The 27000-nt window shown below is 38.8% G+C and overlaps 2 protein-coding genes across 2 annotated transcripts; one reads left to right on the top strand and one right to left on the bottom strand.

Annotated features, from left to right (window-relative positions):
- Positions 1-11900: 11900 nt before the first annotated feature.
- Positions 11901-13437, top strand: LOC109002201 (DNA topoisomerase 6 subunit A). The gene has a single exon (XM_018979844.2). The coding sequence runs from the start codon at positions 11999-12001 to the stop codon at positions 13265-13267; it is 1269 nt and encodes a 422-aa protein (XP_018835389.1). The 5' UTR covers positions 11901-11998; the 3' UTR covers positions 13268-13437.
- A 458-nt stretch (positions 13438-13895) lies between these two features.
- LOC109002198 (pentatricopeptide repeat-containing protein At5g02830, chloroplastic) lies at positions 13896-23698 on the bottom strand. Its single transcript, XM_018979843.2, has 12 exons — positions 23058-23698; positions 22478-22565; positions 22006-22210; positions 18509-18616; positions 17919-18083; positions 17157-17753; positions 16831-16896; positions 16592-16672; positions 16287-16384; positions 14791-15001; positions 14569-14632; positions 13896-14429 (listed from the first exon to the last, which is right to left on the bottom strand). The coding sequence occupies exons 1-12, from the start codon at positions 23611-23613 to the stop codon at positions 14083-14085; spliced, it is 2586 nt and encodes an 861-aa protein (XP_018835388.1). The 5' UTR covers positions 23614-23698; the 3' UTR covers positions 13896-14082.
- Between the last annotated feature and the right edge of the window lie 3302 nt (positions 23699-27000).

The following is a 27000-nucleotide window of genomic DNA, read 5'->3' as shown; positions in this document are numbered from 1 at the left end:
ATAAGTCTTCAATGTAGCCTTGAAATTTACGTTAGTTTTTATTCTCCATCATTAGATAATTCGAGCATTCCTAACTGATACTAATGCCTCTTTGCTCATTGTCTCCATTTTAAATCGTTTTGATCTAACAATAATCCAAGCTTCCTTTATAACCTCTTTATTTCTTCCATATTATTAGGCCCCTCCTCAACTTGCAACTTCTTTACAAAAACAAGCTTTTCCCTCATGAGCAATCCCATGTTCTTAAAGCTGCATTACAAAGGTTCAGGCAATCTTGCACACTTTTTATAGGATCTATACTAACAGTATTCCTCATCCATTCCACTTTTATTCTATGATCCTACTGCATTCTTCCTCAAGACCCCAGCTGGCTTCATACTTCAAAAAATATTTTTGAGTCCATGCTACAAAAAAGGAGAAGTGGTCTATGAGCTAAGTTCCTAGCAACCAAACCTTCCACCCACAGTTTCTTGTACATATCTGGCCAAAAAGGGTTTGCAACCACTTAGTCCAGCCTTTTCTTTTCTAAAAGACTCATCATTATGTTTGTTACACCATGTATATTTGGCCCCTCCACCCCAAATCGTATAAGTTTCCAACTTTCGAAGCCCTTCTAAAATCTTCCATCTAAGCTTCATTTCCACCTTGTTGTTCTCCTTGAGATGTAATCTCATCAAAATCCCCAATCACACACCATCCTAGCTAGTTTGGAGGTTTGAATGAAGATGGCAAATCCCAAGTTTCTCACCTTTTATTGACATCAGGTTGCCCAAGTTTCATCATTGATCCACGCATTGATATGTCTATTTGAATAATTCAGAACATCAATATTCTTGTCCTACCGCCATAAAAAGACCAAGCCTCCACTCCTCCCTATGGGCGCAACTATTAAAGACCCATCAAATCCCCGTCTTTTCTTTATTACCTACATGCTTTAATCTTTAGTCTTTATGAGAAAAACTAAGGCCCAGTTTGGTTTGCCAACGGAAATGAAACTATCTCATATGGTCTGTAAGGATGAGATAGTTTTGTCTATCCAAATGGTTAATTTCATATCTCTATTTCATCTCTAAGTTTTCAATCTCATCTCATTACTTTTTGACATAAACAATAAGAAGAATCTCACACAGTAAAAAAAAAATCATATGTGATTATAATAGAATAATCAATAAGTCATTTTTATAATAATATATTTTCACAAAGAAATTGATAATTTTGTGAGTATTGAATAGAAGTGCATTTTGAAATTTTATTAGAAAATTTGAAATTAATAAATTATTTAAAACAAATCTACAACATAATTCAGATACTTATTTATTACAATAATCAAAATTATTATTGTTGACGTCGTATTTCGCATGCCCTTGAGCCAGGCCCCGAAAACTCAGGTCTACGAAGCTAGGCCTCGCTCAGAGCTGAGTGTGGGCCCCCAGCAGTAGTCCGGTGCGACTGTACGGTGTCGGTTTGTACGTCCATAGTGATAAATAGTATTTAAATGCAGAAAATAAATAGATGAAAAGACAGATTTTACATGGTTCGGCACCAGGCCTACGTCCATGGGGGTTTGGGAGGGGACATTTCACTATAATAAGCTTGTTTATAGTCTGAACGCCCCGTCCCCAAGGGTCCGGAGAGTTAACTCATATAACCTGATAATCAACTCTAACAAGGCTAGAGTACTTCCAAATTCAAGAATATATATTTTCTCAAACCTCAAATTAAACATAAATATTTCAATTAAATAAGCCATATAAACTCATCTATCCAATTTTCAATCCAACAACCCAAATAAAAAAAAATTTAAAACAAGAGAATCAATTTTTAAATTAATAACAAATAATCATTCAATTAAAAAATACACTAAAATACAGATTGTTACATCCTCCCCCTTAAAAAAATTTCGTCCTCGAAATTTGAAAGGTCAAACATGATGCTAAAGCAGGATAGAAGATACAACCCAAAACACGCTAAACCTTCCATAGGCAATTCCATCATACTCGTATTAGTCCCCCAGTGGCACGTCCAGTATTTCTAGGGTGGCTATGATATCCAAAATCTCATTTTCCACAAGAGCCTTAATACAACATCCAATGAATCCCAATGATTAATAGCTCTATTCAATAATCTATACTAACCTCAATTGACTCCTACGGTATAACTTCCAAATCTTCATTGTATTCTACCTTCGGTAACCTAATGGTTACTTCCAAAGTTAACCATCAATAACATAATTGGTACAACTGTGTGATTAGTCTCCAACTACAAGTATCGTCTTAAAAAATTCAAGTCACGACTAATTTCTCAAAATCAACACAAAATTTGGACTCCTAAATACAACCAAAATATCACGCTCCTACTGCACACTCTGATAATTCGCCACATGCATAAAATTTATGTCCTCGTAGAAACAACACCATCGAGTACAAGGTGGCTCCATACCTACTGACCAGAAAACTCTTATCACATTTTGGTAGAAAAATGCTTGATCTTCCAAAACCATGAATTATTACAAATTTTTTTTTTTCCCTCAAAATTGCTAAGAATGCCTTCTTGAATCTATACCAACTATCATCCTTAAATTTGGTATGGATCAAATCCCAAAACTTGCCACTAAAACTTCGAACTAATAACAATTATTATCCAAACTGGACCAATACCTTCAATCCTCAAAGAAATAATCCCCTTGAAAATTCCTATATCAATAACTCAACTTCGATCAACCCCATAATAATGGTCACATACTAACCAGTCTCCAAAATAAATCAAGCTAGCAAACCAAGCCTGCGAAATTAAAAACTTAAATCTTATTACAAATCATTCCTTCAAATCTGTAATTCTAAAACCTTAAATTTTATAAGAATCATTTTCCGAAATCTGTACGATCGATGAACTTATATCCAATAATAAAACAATCGACTCCCGAAGCTTTCAAAATCTAAAATATTAAATGATAACAAATCATTTTCTAAAGTCTGCAAAACCTTAAACTTTTGGTGAAATTCCCGTAAATCTATCCTTAAAATTTGTTGAACTTATAACCTTCTATTCTAAAGCCTTGTGTCATACATCCACGAAATCGAAAACCTTAAATATCTTACTCTTTAAATAGATCAACCAGACCATGCCGTTCCTTTCAAGCCTCGATATTGTAAAAGCACACCAAGTCGATAAAAGTTTAAGCCTACTCTGCTAAATATTTATACCTAACAATAACATTCTCAGTCGTACCATCTGCCTGCCATAACTTAATCCTTAACCCACTTTTCAACTTCGGACTAAACGAACAAAATAAAATAAAACAAAATAATATAAAACAAATAAGCTTAATATATAAAATAACATAATTTCATTTCAAATAAAATAAAATCAAATAAAATGAAATGAATTCAATTTAAATAAAAATAATAATTTCAAATTAAACCTTTAAACTTTTTTGGTACTGCACATATGGTTTTACCCATTCTTAGCCATATCTTTAACCAACTCATATAGTCCTTCCTACTATCTAATGTTGTAATCCCGACATTGCTCTAAACTCTCGTATATATTTAGAATCTAAACCACAAAAATCTAAACCTTTAATTAATCTTATAAAAATTATCTCCTATAGTCCACAAAGTAAGCTTGTCAGATCTAAAAATCCCAAAACATCAAAGTCTCAAAACTCAATCATAAAATCTTACAAAATCTAAAATCTTAAATATCCACCTAATCGTCCTTATAGTCCTTAAGTTCCTATATTGAAATTTTTACATCCTATGAACCCACAGAAATCTAAACCTCCAAAGTTTATAGTATGCAGAATTCAAACATGTCTCTGATACCAACTGTAACGCCCCGTTCCCGAGGGTCCGGAGAGTTAACTCATATAACCTGATAATCAACTCTAACAAGGCTAGAGTACTTCCAAATTCAAGAATATATATTTTCTCAAACCTCAAATCAAACGTAAATACTTTAATTAAATAAGCCATATAAACTCATCTATCCAATTTTCAATCCAACAACCCAAATAAAAAAATTTAAAACAAGAGAATCAATTTTTAAATTAATAACAAATAATCATTCAATTAAAAAATATACTAAAATACGGGGTGTTACATAGTCTCTCGTAGTCTCTCATTTCTCACTGTACATTAGAAGCTATATGGCTATTTACTGAAGAATCAATTCTCTCTGGAGCTCTCTGGATAAAGAAGAAGTCCCCCCAAAAAAAAAAAAGTCTTGAATCCGTAGGTGTCCCCTTCCTTTTATCTTCTGCCCCCTCACTTGCTTTAAGTTACTTCCCTAATTTTCTCTCCTGATACCTTACACCTTATTTTATGTCACTTCTCCTATTGTCTTCTCTTGAGTCCCCTCTCAATCGCTGGGCCTCTGACATTCTATGGGTTCTAACCCGCTACGCCTCTAAGTCGCCGCTTTGTCATTCCAACTTCCTTTAATCTTCTTTTTCTTTTCTTTCCCTTTAGTCGCCTTTCCCATCCATTTATGCTTTTCCTTTCGCCGTATTTTTCTTAGTCGCTCCTATTTTGCACCCCGCCAAGCCTTTTGTCTCTCTTTTTTCTTTCTTTTTACTTTACCCTGCCACTTTTCCTTAGCTTTTCTTTTCATTTGCTCATTCTTGCATTATAAGAGTGTTAGTTTCTGTCTGTGAAGATTCATTTTGATGGAGATTTCGTTGAGAAATATTTTGTAGATAAAGACCCCGCTGATAAATATTTTGTAGAAGATCCTGCCAATGAATATCTAATAGATGAAGATCCTGCTGATAAATATTTAGTAGATGATCCCGCCATATAATATTTTGTAGAAGATCCCACCGATAAATATTTTATAGATGAAGATCCTGTTGAATAATATTTTGTAGATGCCGATAAATATTCCGTAAATGAAGATAAATATTCTGCAGATGGAGATCCTACTAAATAATATTTTATAGAAGATCCTATCGAAAGACTAAACTCGCGCTTCGCCGTGAGGCAGGCCGTACCATAGGGCTGGTCCCACCTAGTGACCCTCATGAGAAGGTAAGTTGGAGGTGCTGCACAAGTCAAACCTGTTAGTGAATTCGCAAACCAGAGTTGTTTTGTCAGGATGCGGTGAAGGTCTGAGGCGCTGTCTGTTTGGTGTTCTGTTGCTAGAGATGACATTCCGTTGATAAATATGTCGGGTGGCCGAAGGCCAACCTCACTCCTCTGAAGAGAGGGATAGAGTCGCCTCTAGCATGACTCGTCCCTTTTACCTCGCGAGGAGGTAAGTTGGAGCTGGTGGAGTTTCCTTTGGTGGTGATTCTATTGTTGGAGATTCTTATGTTGAAGTCCGTTGGTGGAGATTTTGTCTTCGGGTGGCCCAGGGCTGACCCGCACTCCTCCGCGAGAGGGATAGAACAGCCTTTAGGCATTACACTCATCCCTTTCACCTCGGGGAAGGTAAGTTGTTGATGGTGATCCCGTTGATGTAGATTCCGTTGATGACGTCCGTATATTTTTTCTTATTATTTGGGAGGTACCGCTTCCATATTTCATTTTGTACTGTTTTTGTGCTTCCCTTGTTGTTTATCTTCTTGCACTCCTACTGCTTTCCTCTTCTTCTTTTTTGTAATCTTGCATTGAGTAATAAAGTAAATATGTGTACCCGATTGTACCTTCTCTAGATGATATTTGTTTGCTGATGCTTTGTGTGGCTTCTCTTCTCATCATTTTGTTTCTTTTCCGTGGAGCTTCCTTTCTTCAGGTAGTCGTAAGATTCAAACCCGCTCTCCATTGGGATGGGGTCGGGCTACCTCAAGCTAGCTTGCCCCTTTTTCTTCCCCAAGGAGGTAACTTCTTCGGGCTACCAGTAGAGCAGTCCGCTCCTTCGCCGTGATAGGAGTCAGGGTAATTTATTCGGGAGGGTTGTTTGACTATCCTACTCTCCTCCACGGGAGGGATAAAGTCACCCTTAAGCCGACCTTTCCCTTTTTGGCCCTGCAAGGAGGTAGGTTGTTCGGAAAGTTTGTAACTAGAGCCGTTCCCACTCGTTGACATCACAAGGAAGGGTAATACTTTGAGCCAGGCTGGTGCTAGACTCACTCTTCACTCGCAGTAGAGGTCAGGGTAGGTATTCGAGAGGGTCATATGCCGGTCCCGCTCTCCTCTCCAGGAGGGATAAGGCCACCCTTTGGCCGACCATTCCATATAGTGTCCCCCATGGAGGTAAGTTTTCGGTCAGTCGGTTTCTATACCCGCTCTTGCCTATTAACACTTACGAAGAAGGTAAAGATCTCTGACGTTGGGTAGCTAAGGACTACCCGTGGGGAGGTAACCATCACAGGAGGGATAAGGCAACCTTAAGGCCTACATTTCCTTATGGTATCTCGCGGGGAAGTAAGTTCGGACAGCAGTTGGTTGGCCATTCCTTCACCGTGAGGGAGTTGGAGTAACTTATTCAGGCCGCCCAGAGGCTGGTCCCACTCTCCCTGAAGAGGAGGCCGAGTCGCCTACTCGCCTATCACCCTTGGTGGGGAGGTAATCTGTTAAGGCAGTCTGTTACTAGACACGCTCCCTCCCACTGACGTCATAGGGAAGGGTAAGTTGGTCAGGCTGGCTCTGATCCCACACTTCATCACGGTGGAGGTCGGGTAAGTCATTCGAGCAGTCGTAAGCTGACCCCGCTCTCCTCCGCAAGAGGTATAAGGCCACCCTTGGGACGGCCTTTCCCTATGGTGTCCCGCAGGGAGGTAAATTGTTCTAGCAATATGTAACTGGACACACTCTCGCCTGTTGATGCCTACGAGGAATGTAAGTTTTATTTTCGGGTGACCAAGGACCGGCCCACACTCCTCCACAAGAGGGATAGAGCAGCCTTTAGGCATTACCCTCATCCCTTTCACCTCGCGGGGAGGTAAGTTGTTGATAGAGTTCCCGTTTTGTAGAGTTGACTTTATTGATGGAGCTTGGCTGGTTATGTTGTTGTAGTGTTGGATTGTACAAAACAAAATTCACACCACATGATGTAATTACGGTAGTAAAACAAAATTTACACAAGTTTTGAAGAAAGCAAACCTGAGCATATATCTGCCGCGATGGATTTTTTCTCACTATTACTTGTCCAAAATTGTCTGCAATTGTTGTCATTTCCTTTCTTCCTTGCTCTTCCTTTTTATTTTCACTTCCTTCTCTCTTTTTTTTTTTGTTCATCTGCTGCTTGTGCCCTTATGTATGCCTACTGTGTATATGGCATAGTACATGGCTCATATACACGTAGTGGCCGCGTAAAGTCCATCAAGATCGTGGAGAAGTACTGGCTGACGAGTAGATTCACTGGCCGTGGAACACATGGCCGAGGAGTGGAGAAGAGGCCTAGTAGAGTGGCCACAATGCATGAAGGCCGGTGTGTCAAGCCCATGGAGTTATCTATGCATGGTGCAAGATCGTGGATCGAGAAGCTTCGCGGAGAGATTGTTGAGGCCGTGGAGGTTGGCCGTGTAGATTAGTCGCCGAGGAGGCTAGTGGCTGAGGAGAGGGTACCACCTCGATTTGGTCATGGAGGTGAGGCCGTGTGGTTGCTGGCAGAGGAGGAGTAGCCGAGAAAGGTGCTGCCCGTGGAGTTCATGCCCGCAGAGAGTAATTGGTCGAGGAGTTGAGGCCGCGGTGCTTGACTGCAAAATGGGATTTCGTGGAGCTTTGTCTGTGGAGTGCTGTCCTACCGGCCCGTTGGCGGCCGTGTAGAGTGGAGAGGAGGCCAAGGCCTCGTAGAGTGGCAGTGTATTCGCAGGACTGCCCGTATCTCATGGCTGAGCTGCTGCTAGTTGGGGGTGGTCAGAGGCCAACCTAGTGAAGTCAAAGAGCGTCGATGGGGCAAGGTGTAGCCGCCGTCGTCCTCGCTGCGCTGCAGCTGGGCTGGGCTGCAGAACTTACTGTTTATGCATATCCATGCGGGTGATTGTGTGGCATGGTCCCCGCCTTGAGGGGAGGTCGCCAACCATCCCCATGGGGACAGATGACATCAGTGGTCACACAGGTGACCGCCAGTGCCACTTTCACACTGCCCCACGGTAGGATTGTGGCACTTCTCTTTATCCCGCTACCGTGTGTGGTGCAGATCTCGTCCGCCTGCTGCCGGCTTAGGGTGCCCCACTGTTGGGGACTGATGGTGTCGGCAGACTTAACGGTGGTCGCTAGAAAATCCTTCTAGCTCACTGCGGGCGACCGTGAACTCCTCGTTGAGCTACTGCTGTGTAACCCATATTGTGCATGCCATGCACAGTCGGGACGTGAAGTCTATGCGGGCATTGTGCACTTAAGTGCATAGTATATGCATGTTGTGCATGTACACACCCAGTGTTCATTTAAGCTCACGTGGCCGGAAAGTTTGGTACCCCAGGCTATATGCTGGATGTGAAAAAATACAAATGCAGTGTGCTTTTAATCGCTCATTTTCGGTAGCAGTGCTTTTTATAAAAATAAAAGTAGAAAAGTCGAATGTACTTTTCTGGAAAATTTTTATTTGCTCTTTTATTATGAGCTTCTCATTTTCCCTACGGAGCATTTACACTCAGTCGGTCAGCTTTGTTACCCATTCCTCCATGATTTCTAGCCTCATTTTTAACCTTGCCTCTGTGGCTTCCTCTGTGTCTCTTCCGAGTCGCCAGGAACTAGTTGTTGCAGGCATACGAAAGATACTCAAGATCTATTACGATCCCACATATGGCACCATTGTTGATGTTGTATTTCGCATGCCTTTGGGCCAAGCCCCGGCAACTTGGGTCTTCGGAGCTAGGCTTCGCTCGGAGCTGAGTGTGAGCCCCCGGTAGAGGTCCGGTGCTGCTGTATGGTGTTGGTTCGTACGTCCATGGCGATGAACATTATTTAAATGCAGAAAATATATAGATGAACACACAGATTTTACATGGTTCGACACCAAGCCTACGTCCACAGGGTTTGGGGAGAGGAGATTCCACTATAATAAGCTTGTTTACTGTCTCTCGTAGTCTCTCATTTCTCACTGTACATTGAAAGCAATATGGCTATTTATTGGAGAATCAGTTCTTTCTGGAGCTCTTTGGATGAAGAAGAAGTCCCCCCCCCCAACGAAAAAAAAAAAAGAAGTCCTGAATCCGTAGGTTTCCCCTTCCTTGTATCTTCTGCCCCCTCACTTGCTTTAGGTCACTTCCCTCATTTTCTCTCTTGACACCTTACACCTTCATTTATGTCACTTCCCATCTTGTCTTCTTTTGACTCCCCTCCCAATGGTTGGGCCTATGACATTCTATGGGTCGGGAAAAAACACTCTAACAATTATAATTTATAATTAGAATAAAAAATGACGAATTTCTTAAATATAGAAAAATAAATAGTTAAAAATATCTAAAAAAAAAAAAGAAATTATAAATTTCGGCCAACAACTTCCCAATATATTTTGGGATTTAAATTATTTTTTAGAATAATAATATCCTTTTAAAAAGAGAAATTAGTTTTTGGATTTATGGAGTAATTTCGGCTAACAACTTCTCAATATATTTTGGGATTTAAATTTATTTATGATAGATTTTCTAATTACTCATAAATTATTATTTTCTATTAATATATTCATAACTATTACTCAATCATTGATGAGACCCACCTCTCTATCAAAGAGTGCTTCTACACCCACCACACATGGGGGATCGACTGGGATCCCACCCAATGTATTTCTTTTTTTTTCATGCATTTTTTTAAAAATTCACAACATCAATAGAAAATATTTACTTAATCATTAAGTTAAAAAAAAAAAAAAACCAGTTGGGATCCCAGTTGGGAATACCCAATTGTGGTTTTAGTATTTTCTTTTATCAAATCTTAAAAAGTCAAAACTATCTCATCTCATCTTACTATCCAAACATATATTTTTTAACTATCTCATCTCATCTTAATTCAAAAAATCTCATTACCATTTAAAATATCTCATCTCATCTGAACTGCGTATCCAAATTGGGCCTAAGTTGAGCGTCTTATCCTTCACTAACAAGTGATGGTCTAGAATTGTTCGGTGGTTCCCAAGCCCCTGTCAATGGGAACCACCAAACAGTTCTAGCTTAATATTTTTATTGCCCTTGGCAGGGCCGACTATCAACCTCTACCAATACATAAGCTTCTTAGACATTTCCATTATCATCATCAATCAAATTTCTCATCTTTGCAAAGTAGTTATGCAAAGTCACAGAGATCATACTTCTTTCTCTTCCTCTTCGCTTCCAGCTACCTCTGCTCTATATAGTCTTCTCCTTCTATTGTTCTTGAGTAGCTCGAAATTCCTCCCCCTTCTTCTCTCTCATCATTTATGCAACATCTTCAGTTTTAGTTTTGTAAGTTTTTTTCCTTTTTTGGCCCACTTCCTTTTACTATCTTATATATGGGCCCTCCAGCCCCCTAACCTACATTGAAATACTACCTTCTTGCCTACAACTCATTCTCACATTATCATTCATACTTTCTTCCCACATTTGTTCCTCCATTCTCACCTAACATTCTTTTGTGACATATTTAGATTCTTCAACTGGTAACCCTTCCTCCATCCCCTCCCCAAATCAAGTTGTATCCCTAATCCCTTCTCTGCCTCAGTGATTTTCGCCCAATCATTTGCACTTTCTAATTCCAGTTTCATGTTCACTACTAGCCATCACCACCGGCCTGGTATTAGTTTCCAATCTATTACCTTCTTCCCCGCCCACCCCCTTCCTACGATTTCTTTTGCCCAACCACCATGCATTTTTTTCTCCTAGTTCACATATCTCAGTTAATTTTGTCTACGCATGTTCAATTCAGCATGCAACCATGTTCTGAACTAGTTAAAATCTTCAATCATCATATCCACCTACTGATCCTTGTTTTAACATTCTCGATCACCATGTAGGATGCGGCCACATTTGAACACATTCCAGGAATATTTTCATATTCTAGTGAAACCTAAACCATGTTCCCATTCACATTGATGGTTCAACCCCTTGCTATGACATTTCAATCTTAACTTGAAGATATTGTCCCCAACTGATTCCATCCTCTAGAACGCCCACCTCAATTACTTTGCCAATTGTGCCTCCGATTTGCTCCCCACAGTCCCGGTTCATGCATGTCTAAGGGTAAATTATGAACTTGAACCCAGAAGGATTCATAATCAATTCATCTTATTTGGTTAGGTAAAACCCATTGAACATTTTTATGATAAATAGACTATTATCAAACAGCCATGTATGCCCCTCCATCATTCTCTATTTGTCGACATGAGTTGCAAAGGTGATGATGAAGACATTAGGCACAAACTCCTGGGAGGCAACCGATTTACTCACCTTCCATACTTTTTACATATTCAAAGCTACTATCTCTTTTCCTATTGACTAATTCCAACTTATCAACCAAACTCCTCATTCTTCTACCATTATTCCTCCATTCAAAACTATTGTCTAGTTTTCCTCTTATGTTAGCCTCAATTGACCCTATAGTTCCTCTAATCCATTCATCTCCTCCATATAACTTGTTGTTGGCAGAGATTAGGCACTCTTCTTTCGTGGGGAGGTTGAAATGTTTGTTCGAAACTCCAACTCAATTCTCCCAAGAGAAAAATAGAGAGGAGACTAATTGTTGCACAATCTTCTTTTCTCAATATCATTTAAATATCTAATGTGTGAATTGATTATTTAAATTTTGAAATGGAAAATACTGACCTTATTTTAAGTTAGACTATATTTGGATATAGAAATACTATAAATCCATTTTATTTTATCATTACAAATTTTTTAAATTCTTACATAAAATATAATAAATAATTCAAATTTTTTAAATTTTAAAATAATAATAATTTTAAAAAATAATATTTTATTCAATTCATATAAAATCATTTCATCCTCTAAACAAAGGCATGCAAAGTTAATATTTCCCAATAATTTTTAGTTGGATGCCCTCGGAGACTTGTTTCCCGCCTTTCCGTTCTTTAAGCCATCCACATTTTGGTAGCTCCTCTCTCTCTCTCTCTCTCTGTGTCAATGGACGACAAGAAGAGGAAACGCCGCCGACCGGAACCGAGCTCCGATGACGAAACCAGACTCCCCTTCAAGAATCGCCTCAAACCCGACTCGATTATCCTCGAATCCCTCCATGACCTCCTCAGAACTCACTCCGCTTCCTCCTCTAACTCTAAAACCCTAACCCTAACCGAACTCTCCCTGGCCTCCACATGTCGCGAGGTGACCGACCTCTCGCTCCCCTCCGTCCAATCAGCTATCGAGTCCCAAATCTTGAAGATCGCCCACTCCATCCTCTCCGGCCACGGCTTCTCCTTCGACGTGCCCTCCCGCTCCGCCGCCAATCAGCTCTACGTCGCGGAGCTCGACCGCATCGTCCTGAAAGACAAAACTTCCCTCCGCCCCTACGCTAACATCTCCACCGTCCGCAAGTCCACCATCACTACCCGTATCCTCCAGCTCATACACCAGCTCTGCTCCAAGAACATCCACGTTACCAAGCGTGACCTCTTCTACACCGACGTCAAGCTCTTTCAGGACCAGACCCAGTCCGATTCCGTCCTGGACGACGTCTCTTGTATGCTCGGCTGCACGCGCTCCAGCCTCAATGTCATCGCCGCTGAGAAAGGGGTTGTTGTGGGTCGGCTGATTTTCAGCGATAATGGCGACATGATCGATTGCACGAAAATGGGAATGGGCGGAAAGGCCATTCCCCCCAACATTGACAGAGTTGGGGATATGCAGAGCGATGCATTGTTTATACTCCTGGTTGAGAAGGATGCGGCATATATTCGATTGGCCGAGGATCGGTTCTATAACCGGTTTCCATGTATAATTGTGACAGCAAAGGGGCAGCCGGACGTTGCCACGCGGTTGTTCTTGAGGAAGATGAAGATGGAATTGAAGCTCCCCGTGCTTGCGCTGGTGGATAGCGATCCTTACGGGTTGAAGATTTTGTCCGTTTACGGATGCGGCTCCAAGAACATGTCGTACGATAGTGCGAATTTGACGACCCCTGATATTAAGTGGTTGGGGATTAGGCCGAGTGATTTGGATAAGTATAAGATACCAGAGCAGTGTAGATTGCCAATGACGGAACAGGATATTAAGACCGGAAAGGATCTGTTGGAGGAAGATTTTGTGAAGAAGAATCCGGGTTGGGTTGAGGAGCTGACTTTGATGGTGAAGACTAAGCAGAAAGCGGAAATTCAGGCTTTAAGCACGTTTGGGTTTCAGTACTTGTCTGAGGTCTATTTGCCACTCAAGCTGCAGCAGAGGGACTGGCTGTGAGAGGCGTGGTTTGAGCCGGCAGAGTATTTGTGTAATGGTAATTCCATTGTGTACCTCTTTGTTTAATTTACATTTGGGATGAAAAATGGGAATTTCTCTTTTGGTATGCTGAAACTTCCCTTGTATGCCTTCAGCTGATCAATAATAGTAATGTCTGTTTGTTGAGATAACACGTCTATATTGGGATTAATGGCCCTTGTGAAATCGAAAATCAACAGTGAAAAATCATATGTTTCTTCTGTCTTTCATTGATGGGTGGTGCTGAAGGGAAAAATGTCGATTTTGTGATTATCTGCCCAGCCAAAACGTTCCTTCTGTGATTATGTCTCTGCAAGTTCCATTATTGCGAACTAAGTTAGACAACATTGATAAAATCTGACCGTTTGCAGTTGTGTGGATTCTATTCACTTTGGAGGAAAAAAGCATTATTATTATTATTATTATTATTATTATTATTATTTTGATGTCGGAGACCTCTCCAAGGCAAGGACCCTTCAAACCCACCTGTGCAAAATAAACTCTGGTCTCATACACCGCCTCGAAAAGTTTCCTAAACTGGTTAAATTGAAAAGCCAACAAGATTATGACCGGTAAGATACACGGAAACAAATCAAGAGGCAAACGGAGCAGATGAGAAGGGTTGTTTTTATTTAACAATTTTTCAAAATTGAATTCAATTGTTCTGTTACTTACAATTGAGGCCATACGGGTTTTTACATTGAGCTACTTATTCCGCTTTGAAATCAATATGTAAAGAATATAGCATATCTTATACATGTACAAACTCTTTGACCTGATTTCACATACAAAAATACTCATTTTCTAATGTCACCTACTCTTCTTTGCAACCAATAATGCAATGACTTCCTGGTGATCTTTAACCTCTGTACAATCGCAGGTCTCCTAGTGGAACATTCCAACTTTGCGGGTAAACTATTCCTTCCTATCAATTCTTCTAGGTTTATATCTGATTCAACAGTGCATTCCAAATATGCCTTCTCATGAAGTGCATTTCTAGGTCCTGCAGAAAGAACCTTAAGCCCCAATTCATCCCTCAGAAGTTTTATTATCGCATTTTTCACCTCTAAATTGTGCCTTTCTGCGCTTGTATCTTCTTTACTGACTCCTAAGATGATCAAGATGTCATCTTTTACTGAATGTCCTGCAATGATAAACCATTAAGTCATCAAAATGAAGTTGTACATATTGAATTTGGGTTTTAGATCCATTTCCTCAGTGCGGGACGACATATATGTGACTCTGGATCAATGCAGATGTACATGGAAGAGATTCATTCATACCATGAGTATGGTAGTTCTCTTTGAACATTCGCAGGACTGCAAGAACGACAATCCGAGCTTCAAGCTGTTGATACGCATTGAAAAATCGTTTGAGAAAAATCATGAGAAAACAGATGATGTAATTCTGAAAGAGTACAAACAAGCGTGATAGCAGTCAATCTAAACTACAATCCATTGCTCGGCTATAGATTGTAGTCTCCTTGGCTTTGACATTACCCATACCTTTGTTAGCCCCTGAAGGTCAATAGCTAGGCTTTCAGCTTCACTCTTCTGCAAGTGCGTTGCAACCTTTTCAAGAAGTATACTTTGAGGTCTCCCTAAGTTGGCCTTGTTGCAGGAACTGAACTCTCCTTGGCTTTGATTTGCATCTTGTAGAACTCCTTCACACCACTCCTCTATGAGCGCCTCCAGATAATAATCATTGGATTTGTACCTACATAAGCACCGATTATTAATAGCAAAAAGAGTGTATTCAACTAATATATAATTATCTATCACGAAGTAAGCCCATTACTTGTATGTGGCAGAGCATGTATATATGAACTGAATAAGCTCAGCAAAGAGGATCGACCCCAAGAGCAATCTTCAACAGTATGGGAATGATTTGTACATCCAATTACATCACAACCAACAAGGCAAAGTTAAACCAAGATTGGCAAACCAGGAGGCTGTTACATCAGTTCTTACAAAACATAATCAAATGCAATCTTCAATCCTTGCTAATTAGAAATGAAAAAATTGGCCCAATTTTATCTAGATAAGAGATGTTTTGCCATGGAGCTTATTTTAGATTTTATTAAAGAGAAATGATAGTTGCAATCGTGAGTATGTAAGCACTGTGCAATCGCTTTGAAAAAAATGAATAAATACAAGACCCACCTTAAAAGAAAATTAATTTTTAATAGTGGATCTCACCTTTTTTCAAATCGACTGCACATCATTTACGCACAACACGACTCTATATAGCATTACTCAAAATGATTAGACAAACCCATATTTGGGTGAGGAGAAATTCATCTACAGTAGTGTAGTATTCCATCCACAGTAAAAAAATTATTTATTTCCAAATATTCAAAACTCCCATCTCAATTTATTCCCTTTGTCAAAATATATTATTTGATTACAATTAAACATTACTTTAAAATCGTCCACCTCTGGGTGGCCCAGATCAAGTGGCCACCCACAAGCCGCAGCGGGCCACCCCCACTATTTTTTAATATAAATAAATTAAAATTAAATATTACATAAATTCATTATTTAAACATGAGTTTTGTCACTTATCATCCTCACACATCACACATTTTTTTTAAAAAAAATTAAGTTTTTTTTGTTTTGTTTTATTCTTCTTAAAATTATTAAATTCTTCTACTCATCATCCATATGCCACATATTTGGTAAGGAAAAAAAAAAAAAAAAGGTGGTGCGTGGGGATGATGAATAGAATTTTTCATTCATCAAAACGTTCCCAACTTCTACAAATCAAACATACTCTTAAGATAATATCCCTGATGAATGGCATAAAGTGGCATTCATGAATATTAGTGATCAGTTAGATAAGCTTCGCTGCCAGTGTGGACCCACCCAGAATCGATATTGTTCAACACTTGACAGTACTACTCATGCAATGTAATTAACTGACAGATAAATGATAAAAGAAATATTCATAGTTGCTTGGAAAATTTATGAAATATCGGTAAAATCCCTTTACACTAACATACCCTGCCTTCCGCATATCTTGATATATAGACAGGCATTGTTGTACTTCATGCAAGGAGCCATATCTGGTGCGGGCCCTTAGAAGTGTATTATAAGTCACCTGAAAATAAATAACTTGAACGAGTTTTCAGAATGCCTTTCACAGCGAGCATACACAAAATTGTACTCAGAATGCAGTGCGAAACTGCCATCTAAAAATACCATGCAGAATCATTTTCATTTACAATATCTTCCCTCTTCCAATAATATGCCATAAAATTCACAGTGACGCATAAAGAATCCAAGCAGATTAACTCTAAGCACTTACCAAATTTGGACGTATCTGATAGTTTTTCATTTCCTCAAATAATGAAAACGCTAGCTTCAAATTTTTATTTTCCACGCAAACCTATTAAACCAAGGGCACAAGGCATAAACATCTTAATTAGTGGTCATGACAAGACATCTTTCCTTTTTTATTGGCGTCGGGGGTCCAGGACAATCCCGACTAATCCCAGACAAGAAAACTATTTTACAACCAAAGTAGTGTCAGAAGAAAGATTTAACCTTGATGGCCGTTGTATATGCAACAACATCTGGCTGAATTCCAGCACCAAGCATATGTCTCAAAATCTGCACTGGAAGAAAAAGTAGTTATAAGAGAACTAAGATCTTGATGAAAGGATGTAAATAAAGACCCCAGTAGCAAAAAGGAAAGGATAATGTTGCTTCCATAAATGAGTCTTGGATCTAGTACTCTCCAACATCAACAATAATTCTAGTGCAAGCATTCAGCTAATTCTAGTCTAAGATTTTCAGCTAAACATATTCAGAAAAATTATACAAAAAGGAAGAGCAAAGATGAAGTAGATCAATATTAACTTGTACATTACCTGTATAGCACCTTCTACATTGCCCAAGCCTCCACATATATCAATCAAAATTGACCAGCTTATATGATTAGGGGAGAGACCTACTACTATCATCTCATCCATCAAAGCATTTGCACGATAGTAATCAGTACCACAAGCCTTCATGAGAATATTGTACGTTGCAGTAGTGGGTGTAAAGGGAAACTTCTTAGAAAAGTTTAAGTGATGTGAATTAGATATGCAATTTGCAACAGTACTACTGCAATTTTCTTCCGCATGCTCTGCACTTAAATTGCTAGATGTAGTATTACTCTTGTAATCTCCACTAGTAGGCTCTGAGACCCTACTTCTCTTCCAAGACTGGAAAAGACGGAAGGCCCTGTCATATTGGCAAGCCTCAACACAAGCATGTAAAAGAATGTTGCAACACTGTGTGTTGGGTTCGCAGCCAGCCAGCAGCATCTCTTCAAACAATTGAATTGCCTGCTCTACAAGACCTGCATTGGCACAGGCGCTGATCAACGATGACCATGCAACAGTGTTAGGAGCCACACCAGCTGACAACATATCATCTTTGATGTGTAGTGCCATATGCCACAATTTTGCATCTGCAAAGACCTGGAAAGTGATGCACAGGTCATGTAGATATGGAAAAAGTAGCACAAGAGTCTCAAATAACTAGTCTACACTTCCGCAAGAAAAAGGGAAAAGAAGATCTATGAACCGCCCAAAACAACAAGATGGTGAAGACTTTAAAATTAATGTTCATACACATTGAGTTACCTTTACAATAGTGCTGTAAGTGAAAACATCCAACTTTAGTGCTCCTGTCGATTCCAAATGCTGCACTTCCTTATAAATGTCTTGGGCCAAATCAACTCTGCCAGCAAGACAGCATGCCTTCAAAAGGATATTATAAGATGCCATATCCGCCCTGACACCAAGATTCTGGTTGCATAAAAAACAAAGGAGGTAGTATTAAGTAACAAAGGAGATATACTGGCTCGCTAGTTAAGGCATATTTTCTTCATGGTTTTACCTTGAAAAAAAAGGAAAAGAAATAGCAATGATACAAGCTTGAAACTTAAAATTATAGTTAAATTAATAAAAATGAAGATTGAAGGAAAAGTATAAAGGATGCAGCACAGTAAGCATGCTAACCATTAAGAGTTCCACTATCATGTATCTTTAATCAAAACATGGCAGCAGAAAACGTTAAAAGCCTAGAGCTTTGTGGAATTGACTTGGGATCATTCACTCCGATTGGTCAGACGATTATTCGTAGAAAATCCAAAGTATACAAGGTAACTAGAACCCACCAAAGGAGCAACATTCATGTTTTTGTTGAGAGAGAGAGAGAGAGAGAGTAATACCTGCATATTCTTGTATACATCCAATATGTAGCTCAAGTCATGAGCGTTCACGTTCATGAGACTGTTGAAAACATAAATATTCGGGGTGATCTTTTGGTTGAGCAAGTCCTACAAAAAACTCATATGAAAGAAAGCCCAACACTCAATGGCAGCATAACATCTCTAATTGTCCCAAAACAAAGCGAACAAGGATTACAAAAACACAATCGTTATGAACCTTGAAGAACCAAAAAAGAAGTGTAAAAATTTTTCTCACCATGTGGCCAATTTGCATAGGAGAAACAACGCTATTTAGATGCTCGTGATCTTATTTCCTCAGAGCGCTTTGAGATTAAGGATTATGTTGTGCATTATTATGAGCAGATCACATGGAGGCCGAGCCTGGACAAATTAGTACTTGAGACCATTGATCAATAGCAAGTAATGTGGCTTAAGAGGCCATTAGAAGAGGTTGAGGTTTGTTTAGTGGTAAGAAGTATGACTAGTGACAAGGCACCAGGTCCATATGGGTTCACTATAGAGTTCTTTCAAGCTTGATGGGATGTGATAAAAGATGATATCATAAAGGTATTACAAGTATTACAAGAGTTTTATTCCTCTGCCAAGTTTGAAAAAAGTCTTATAGCCACTTTTATGGCCCTCATCCCTAAAACCGCTAGAGCAATGGAGGTTAAAGATTATCGCCTTATCAGTCTTGTGAATGGGGTGTACAAGATAATTTCTAAAGTTCTTGCTAAATGGCCAAGCACAGTGATGGAGAAGATTATAACAGAGCACTAAAATGCATTTGTTATAGGGCGACAAATTCTAGATTCGATGCTTATTGCCAATAAATGTCTGGATAGCAGACTAATTCTGGCGAACCAAAGATGATTTGTATTTAGCAAAAAGGAAAAAGAACCAAAATTGCTTTGTGAGCTAGATAAGGAGAAGGCACATGATCATGCCAATTGGAAATTTCTGTTTTATTTGCTTGGAAGGTGTGGTTTTTAGGTGAATGGTACTTTTTAATTAGGCATTGTATATCTACACTCTGTTTCTCCATGTTGGTGAATGGTTCTCCAAGTGGCTTCTTCAAGTGCTCCCACGGGTTGAGGTAGGGCAACCCACTGTCTCCATTCCTTTTCATGATCATCATGGAAGCATTTTATAGAATGTTAGAAGCAATGGTGGAGGGTGGCTTTGTTCTAGATTTTTGGTGGGGGGCAGTAATTGTGGTGTACTCAACATTTATCATTTGTTGTTTGCAGATAACACATGATATGTTATGAGGCGAACCAAAATCACATCCATTCTTTGAGGGCTCTTCTTGTATGCTTTGAATCTGTTTATAGTTAAGTGAACTCAGCCAAGTTAGAATTGGTTCCAATTGGAAAGTCCCTAAGGTTTGGTGGTTTCGGCTAGCATAGTGGGTTGCAAGATATCATCTTTGCTCATGAAATACATCAATCTTCCTTTGGGAGCCTCTTTTAAGGAGAAGTCCATTTGGGAAGGTGCCATTGAAAAGATGGAGCATAAGTTGGCAAGTTAGAAGAGGATGTATACGTCGAAAGGTGGTAGAAAGGATCACCTTAATTAAGAGCACTTTTTCCAGTTTGCCCACTCCTTGTCATTGTTCCCTTTGCCCTCCAATGTGGCAAATTGTTAAAGAAGCTCCAACGTGATTTCTTATGGATTGGAATAGGGAAAAGTTTAAATATCACCTTATTAATTGAGATTAGGTATGCTCTCCAATAGCTTTTTTTTATATAGTTAATAAGAAACTTTATTACCAAGAATAGGCAAAGCCCAAGTACATAGGACGTATACAAAGAAAATACTACTACACACTAGAAAACAAAAAAGGTATGCTCTCCAATATCTGGGGAAGGGTTGGAAGTTTGCAAATTATTCATGTTCAATTGGGCTCTAGCATTACTAGAAAAAGAGGTAGGTTGTGTGGAAAGTTGTTATTGATTCCAAGTTTGGTAGTGCTTGGAGGGGTGGTGACTGAGGTCCATGGACCATATGGGGTGGGTCTGTGGAAATATATCAGAAAAGGTGTGGGCTCTTCTCTAGACGCAAAACTTGAGGTGGGTGATAGTTCCAAGATCAAATTTTGGCACAACTTATGGTGCGAAGATAGGGCCCCTAATGATGGTTTGCCAACAGTACATAGAATTGCTTGTGAGCATGAGGTGTCAATGGGTGACTTATTGGAAGTCTTTGGTGACTCCCCATGGTGGAATGTAAGTTTCCTTAGAGCGATTTAGGACTGGGAGATAGATGCACTCATAGAACTCTTCAACTATTGGACCTTGAGCTGGAGGCACATATAAGATGCTTTGGAGTCTATCCAAGAAAGGAAAATTCAGGGTAAGCTCATTCTACAAGGACCTCTTTTTGCAGGAGAGTTTCCTCTTCCCTTGGAAAAGTATCTAGAGGAGTAAGGAGCCACTCAAAGTAGTTTTCTTTGCCTGGTCAGCTTCCTTAGAGAAGATCCTAACCATAGACAACCTAAGGAGGCGCCAAGTCATAATTATAGAGTGGTGTTGCATGTGCAAGAAGAATAGGGAATTAATACATCACTTGTGTCTTCACTGCGAGGTAGCCAAAGCACTATGTAATGACTTCTTTGGCATAATGGAATTAGCATGGGTAATGCTGAGAACGGTGGTAGATCTCTTTGCAAGTTTGAAAGGTTTATACGCAATCCACATTGCAGTGGCGTGGAATATGGCCCCATATGTCTTCTATGGTGCACTTGAAAGGACAGGAATGGTCAGAACTTCGAAGATCGAGAAAGAACAATGGATGAACTTATACGTCTCTTTCTCAACAGTTTGTTCCTTTGGGCACTAGCTATAAATTTCAATAGACTAAGCTTCCGTGATTTCCTTGTATCTACTTCTACCTCTTAACTAGGTGTCTTCTCATGTAATCTTCCCATGTACCTGGGTTACGCCTATACTTTATTATCAATAAAATCCACTGAAGTTTAATGTGATGCTTAAAGCGCTCATAGAATGAGGGACCTTGAGCCATTGAATTCCAAAAATTTTAACCTGGTCATGATAATGCTCACCATTTTAACCACATTTGGAATATTTTATTTATTCTTTTTATAGAGGAAAGTTATATCTAAACATCAGGTTTTTACAGATTTGATAATCACCTGCTCCCTCCCTCCCCACCCCCCACCCCCCTCCTTTCAAAATACTGTTTTTATGCAATTCATTGCATAAAATAATAAAGATAAATAACCTTTCCCTATTTTAAGGACTATCGCAATTACGTGATCTTTTTGTAAAGTCAAATTGTTCTAATCATCCCTACATGTTGAGCTCCATATGCATAAAGGGACAAAGAAAAAAAGAGGGGGAAAAAAAAGATTAGTAAAATGAGAACTAAATCCTATAAAAAAAGGGATTAGTGTCATCTTAAAAAGATCCCTATCAAACAAACAGTCACAAACAAGTTATACAATTAAATTAATATGAGGTAGTCAGAGAAAGTACCTCATACGTGTACCTCGATTTCATGTAATCTCCACAAAGACCACAAACATCAATCATTGTGCGGTAGACATACATATTAGGACCACTGATGGTTTGCTTGGATGCCTCATATGCTCTCAAAGCAGACACCAGGTCCCCTTTCTTTCCAAATTCATGTATAATAGTACAGAATAATATCTGCGCATGTGGAAGAATACAAGCATACCTGCAAAATATGATACATTATATGCGCCCCAAAGCTAGACTCACATAAGAAAAAATGGCATACATTAATACATTATATGCACCCAAAAGCTAGACTTATGAAAATTGAGCCATTTACAAAGCAAAACTTACATTATAGAAAATATAACAAATTTAAACAAAAACTTATTTGGCAAAGATGCCTCTCTAATGCCTATTGAGAGAGAGAGAGAGAGAGAGAGACTTGAACCTGACAAAGACACATCAATAATAGAAAAGTGAATGATACCTTATGGCCAGTTTTGGGTTACGTTTGTCAACACAAACTCTAATAATCTCAGACGGCTTCAGTAATTCTTTGATTGAGAAACGGAAACCTGAATCAAGTAATCATCTGTTATCCAATGCAAAACTTCCAATTGTGACAAAGTTAACACAAACCATATATTCCAAAATAAACATATAAGAAACTTTTAATTTATTCTCTACTCCTTTCTAGACTAGCCCATTCAGTTAGTCAAGATCAATCACATCACAACACCTCAAGTTTAAGTACTTTAAAAACAACTACTAATACTTTTTTTTTCCTTTCTTTTCATGAATAGGAAATTAGAGCCTACCTTGAACTTGAAACCAACACAAAACTTTCTAGAGGTAATACTCTCTTAGACCAAATATCAAACCAAGAGCCCTGCAGCCAACAAGGCTAGATACAATGTAGCTGCACTAAAGTAATATAAAATATAAAAAAAATTCCCCATCAATATAACAAATTGAAAAAGTTCTTGTGCTAGAAGAATTCAATCACACAATAAGCTGCAGAACGGAGATTAAAAAACACAAAATGATAAAGTAATCATAATAATTACCTGCAAGAACCGCCATCAACTCAACAACTTCCTCCATTTCCCCGCATTTCACAAGGCGGCGGCACTCTATGCCCAGCAACTCGGTAGCAGACCCATTAACCAACTTCAATGGACTAACCCGAAGCTTCTTCACTTTCCATAAAACATCAATTACAGTCCGAACCTTCCCCCCTCGAAGACATGTCAAAATCCCCTGGACCAAGAGCTCAGAACTCAACGCTGCGAGAAACTTGGAGGCGTTTGCCCCCGAAACAATAACGCTTTCCACAATCATTGAGAATTCTTCGAGCCTCCCGCTCCCTGCGAGCTTCGATGCAAGGTCCGCATAATACTTTAGGAGGACGCCATGGCGGGCGGAGCGGAGAGGAGAAGGAGAATGGAGGATGGGGACTAGCGGAGAGGAAGATGACGATGGTGGTGGTGGTGGTGGTTTAGAAGAATATAGCTTTGTGGGGTTGGAAAGGGAGGACCTGTAGGGTTTGGGGGAGTGGTAGAGGTGGAGGGAAGGAGTGGCAATGGAGGAGGAGGAGGAGCCAAGGATGACGAACTCTCTCATCCTTGGCCAACCGTTTTGGGGATGAAAGTGGGGGACTTTAGGCGCTTCGTACACTACAGTGTACACATGGCGTTTTCACCCCCCCCAAGAGATAAGAGACCAGAGTCACCAGTCAATAGAAGGACGTAAATAAACAAGAATATACGAAATTTATTAAATCCATTTATTTTAGAGAAGCAAGTTAAACTTTTTATAATTTCATATTAAAATATATTTTTATATTTATCTTATTAAAGAATAATAATATTTTAGAAAATAGAAAAAAAAATAGACGTAAGATTTGATAAATTATTATATAAAAATTTAAAATATATAAATTTTATACCGATATTTTATAAAATATATTAATTTAAATCATATTATTACTATTTATAAATGATCTCATACCCTTTTATTTTTTAAATCTTTAAAAATAATACCAGGTCATACTCATTAGTTGATGGGTGTAGGGCAGCCATCGAATCTTGACATTCGTCCTCTCCAAGGAGGGCCAATCATCTGGATATACCCACATGCATAGGCTTCTAGGAATAAATTTTAATTTATATTGAAGTTATTTGAATTTTATTTTAAGTTTTCATGGATATGAATTTAAAACAGAAATGCTACTTAACTTTTAATTTATATTATTCATTTTATTTTATTGACCTGGCACTTTATTAAAAAAATTAAAAATATAATATAAAATAAATAAATAAAATTTAAAGTTTTAATTTTACTATTTTTGTCTTTTGGACCTTATTTTATTTTGAATATATATTTTAAATTTTCTAATTTCTTTTATTAAGTCATATGGGATCACAATCAAAGAGTGATATAAATTAGAGACATAATAGAATTACTCATTTAAAAAACAATTATATTTTGATAGATGGTTGGGTAAAAATTGGACAGCAGTAGTTGCATATCATCTCTCTAGAACTTTATGTTACAGCCACCATTAAAAATTTTCCCCAACTTTTAATGCCATAATGGACCGGAAGTGGTGCAATTTGAACATGCTACTCAACAGTAGTTCAAATTCGATTGGATTAAACCCAAGTCTCAACTCACTTTTAATTCATTTATTTATTTTTTACTTTTATTTTTTTTAATAAAATACTGAAACCTTTCTTTAATGAGAATCATTACAATATTTTTCCTCCAGAACAAAACTGGAAATAGAAGGACATTCTTCCATCCATATATGCTCCTCTTTCAGAGACAAAGCTAACTTATAAGCCAGATAATGTGTTACATTCTACCATCCGTATATTTTTCCTTGTATTAATTTGGATACATGTGAAGAGATTAAAGTTAAGAATGTTTGATCATTTTCTTGCTAAAGTACAGAAAAAGCTTGCGGGATGGAAGAGTAAACTCTTATCGTTTGGTGGTAAAATTGTGCTTTTAAAACATGTGCTAAATAGTATACCGATACATTTGCTTTGGGAGATAAATTTGCCAAAAGGTGTTCTTAAAGGCTTGAAGAAAATTTTTTCCAACTTTCTCTAGTGGTTCGAATGAGGGCAAGAAAAAACGGAATTGAGTGTCTTGGCACATGATTTGTTTACCGGTAGAAGAGGGAAATTTGGGTATTCATGATTTATTAGAAATTCAAGTTTCATTACTTATGAAGTATGCATGGAAAATGGTGACTGGGGTCTATATGGACTAAGTTCTTTAAAGCTAAATATGTGGGAAACTCACATATTGCGGCTCTAGTTTCATCTACTAGAGGTTCTCGATTTTGGAAGAGGGTTCTACGGGTTTTACCTCATGTCTTGACTAATTCGAGATGCTTGAGTTTCTAGTTTGATAATTGGTTGCGAGATGGGGCTATGGTTGATGCAATAGGAGTGGTGGGTGATCTTGGTATCAAGTTGCGTGAATTGAGAAATGAAGCTAGGTGGAATTTTTGTAAGCTGCGTGATAAATGAGGAAATGGTGGAGAAGATTAGACGTGCTCAGGTGTGGTTCAGAGAGGCGGATGATATTTTGGTTTGGGTGCCTTCAACGGAGGGAAAATTTAGCACCAAGTCTGCATGGAATTTAATTCGGCATCATGGCGCTATTTGTATATGGAGGAAGTGGTTGTGGCAGTGGCAGGTCCCCAAAAAAATGTCTTTGGTTTGCTGGCGGGCATGGCAAAATGCTTTGCCGATAGATGAGGCTATTAAGGGGTTAGGAGTGCTGCTAGTTTCAAAGTGTGATTGTTGTGTGGAGCCTAAGGTTGAAACGTTAGATCATGTTTTGTGTGATGGAGAGGGGGCTAGGAAAGTTTGGAATTTTTTCGTAGGAATTTTTGGGGTCCGTTTGCTGCAAGTGAGGTTGTGGAAGGGGGTGTTCAATGATTGGTGGTTGCGGGCGTCGTCGAATTCTCAAGTGGGGTAGTTACGTGGTGTTGCTCATATTTTTATTATTTGGGAGATTTGGCGAGCTAGATGTGCAACTCGAATGGAGGGGGTAACATTTGATTGGAGGGCTATTATCCATGTAGTTAAAGGTTTTTTTTATTGAAATTTCCAGCACCCTTCATTTGTTTAAGAGATTGAATCATAATGATGTTTTGTTGCTGTAGGAGTTTAATTACTCTCTAGTTCTCGTGGGTTATAAGCCTCCGAAGTAGGTAGCGTAGAATCGGCCTCAAGAGGGGTGGTTCTAGATTAATGTGGATGGAGGGTCTTATGGGAATCCGGGGCCTTTAGGAGGTGGTGGGGTCATTCAGGATGTCCCTGGTAGGGTCATGTCGGGTTTTGCGCACCATTATGGACATGCGACTGATACTCTTACATAGTGTAGAGCGCTTGTAGATGGCTTGAAATTGTGTCGGTAATTGGGTTTGAGGAATATTTTGGTGGAATCATATTCAAGTGTTGTGGTGGGATGGTTCTTGTCGGGAGTTTGCAAATTTTTGTATTTATGGAAGTTTTCAGAGGAAGCTTAGGAGCTTGTCTACTCACTTAATGCTCAAGTGCAACATGTCTTCAAGAAGTGAATATAGGCTTATAGCAACAGATGTTTTGGCAAAAGAAGGTACCAGGGGGTTTCTTTGGATTTTATTAGGGATAGTTATAATAAGGGTTGGTTTCGTGGTCTTGTTCGTAATGATAGATATGGTTTACCTTATATTCGATCAATATAAAATTTTTTTGGGGTTTGTACAAAATAGTTTTGGGTCTTTATTTCTTTGAAAAATTCTAAACGTAAGCTCCACACTCCTTACACCACTTAAAAATATGTGATTTTACTATTTTATCTTCATATTTCATATTTCAATAAAAAAGTAAAATCACATGTTTTTTAAGTGGTGTGCAGAGTGTGAGACTTTTGTGTAGCATTACTCTATTTCTTTTGATGCTTGGGCTTGGTCTATATGTAATCCCAGGTGTCTAAATTTTTACCACG

This window comes from Juglans regia, chromosome 3 (assembly GCF_001411555.2).
Source record: "Juglans regia cultivar Chandler chromosome 3, Walnut 2.0, whole genome shotgun sequence".
Classification (NCBI taxonomy): domain Eukaryota; kingdom Viridiplantae; phylum Streptophyta; class Magnoliopsida; order Fagales; family Juglandaceae; genus Juglans; species Juglans regia.
The sequence above is the reverse complement of the archived record's forward strand: the minus strand, read 5'-3'. Positions and strand labels throughout refer to the sequence as shown.